We start from the raw sequence: 1921 nt of genomic DNA, 5'->3' as shown, positions 1-1921 counted from the left end.
GTATCACCTAACTTTTTTTAGTACCATTTCTAAATACATTTGGGTAACTGATGTTGCATACATTGACTTTTGTTTAGGGAATAATACCAGCAATGGAGAAGATATTCCCTAGTGAAGAACACATGTTCTATTTGATGCATATCCAGGAAAACATGAAGAAATAATGGAAAGGAAAAGACTTAAGTGACCAGCTTTGGGAGTGTGGTAGAGCAACAACAGTTAATCATTTTAACAAAGCAATGGATGAGTTGAAGAAGATCAATGAAGAGGCTCATGCTTGGGTGTGTAAGATCCCAACAAACACTTGGGTTAAATCTCACTTTAGTGGTAAGTTTCTAGAAATTTATTTATAAAATGTTAATCTTCCTTGTTGTGTGTTTACTATATGTGTAATTGTCTTCTCTTAATATCTATTATTCAGGAAGGGCACATACTGATTGTTTGTTGAATAACCTTTGTGAGGTATTCAATTCTAAGCTAGATGAAGGTAGGGATAAACCTATTATCACTTGCTTATAGTATATTAGAGAGTATCTCATGAAGAGGTTATGTGTAGTGCAAAAGGAAATCGAGAAGTGTGAAGGACTTCTAACCCCTACTGCAACTACAGTGTTTGAAAAGATTAAGACCGATGCAACTTAGTATATGGCTAAATACAATGGGGGTAGGAAAGTATCAAGTGGCAAGCACATGGCAAGACCAGTATGTGGTAAACTTGAATTACCAAAGTTGCAGTTGAAGGTTTTGGGAGATTACAGGTTTCCCATGTAGACATGTTGTTTGTGCTATATGGGACAAAATTGAAAATGGTGAAAATGCCCCACATGTTGATGAATGGGTCCATCCTTTCTATAGATTATCAACATGGAAATCCATGTATTTCAACAATATTGATCCATTGAATAGATGTTCAATGTGGCCTAAAAGTGACTGCCCATTCACTTTACTTCCACCAAAACATAAAACACAGGTTTGTATATCAAGTAGACCAATTATATAGTAAACATGTGAACATGGAATGAATTCAATTTTAACGATAATGTATCAATATTTGTAGGTTGGAAGGCCTAAGAAGAAGAGAAAGAGGGGTGTTGATGAGCCAAACAGCCAAGCTGGTAGATTGAGCAGGAAATATCTGGCTGTCACTTGTTCTAAGTGTCATAACAAAGGGCACAATTCAAGAACATGTAAAGGGCAGGGAGATAGTGGTGAAGTTGGAGGGGCTGAAAAATATTTTTAGTAATTGGACCTGGTGCTAGTGTTGTAGGTCTTTTGAAACTAAAGTCATGTGTAATTGTTTGAAGATGTGTTAAGAACTTTTTAGGAATTGCATGTAATGCTTGTGTTGTAGGTCTTTTGAAACTTAAGTCAAGCTTGTGTTGTAGGTCTTTTGAAACTTAGTATGATGGTTGTGTTAAGAACTTTAAAAATTTGCATGTAATGGTGTGTATGTAGTATGCACATTTTGGTAATTAATTAATCTGTTTTGTGTACTAACCTTCACAGATCAATTAATAACATTGTACATTTCAATTGCAAATCAAAACCATCTTAAATGAGCATTTAAAATACAATTAACAATTGCATTTCAAAAACATTCAAGAAATTGAACAATCAACTATTACAAACTACATTCCGTTACCATTACCATTACCACTCCATTACATAGTAATCTAATACATAAACCAAATACAACAACACCAATTTCAAAACCCCCTACATAAACTGAAAGCAAAAAAACCCCTATTCGATTAAAAAAACCCTGCAATGGTTATAAACCAAAAACCAAAACTCTATTACCATCCAAACCTTCACAAGATACTTAGAGATTAAAATAATACAAAAAAAAAAAAAAACACCCATGAACATAACATCATCAGCGGGTAGTTCCACAATTCTGCACTTGCAATGGCAACCCTCT

At 34.4% G+C, this 1921-nt stretch overlaps 1 protein-coding gene across 1 annotated transcript; it reads left to right on the top strand.

Annotated features, from left to right (window-relative positions):
* The first annotated feature begins 239 nt into the window (after positions 1–239).
* Positions 240–1240, top strand: LOC145045981 (uncharacterized). Its single transcript, XM_078994269.1, has 4 exons — positions 240–327; positions 422–487; positions 759–970; positions 1058–1240. Exons 1-4 carry the CDS (start codon positions 240–242, stop codon positions 1238–1240), a joined length of 549 nt encoding a protein of 182 aa, XP_078850395.1.
* The last annotated feature ends 681 nt before the right edge of the window (positions 1241–1921 follow it).

This window comes from Lactuca saligna, chromosome 5 (assembly GCF_052625555.1).
Source record: "Lactuca saligna cultivar CGN05327 chromosome 5, ASM5262555v1, whole genome shotgun sequence".
Taxonomy (NCBI): Eukaryota; Viridiplantae; Streptophyta; class Magnoliopsida; order Asterales; family Asteraceae; genus Lactuca; species Lactuca saligna.
Note: the sequence above shows the minus strand (reverse complement) of the source record. Positions and strands in the feature narration are given on the sequence as shown.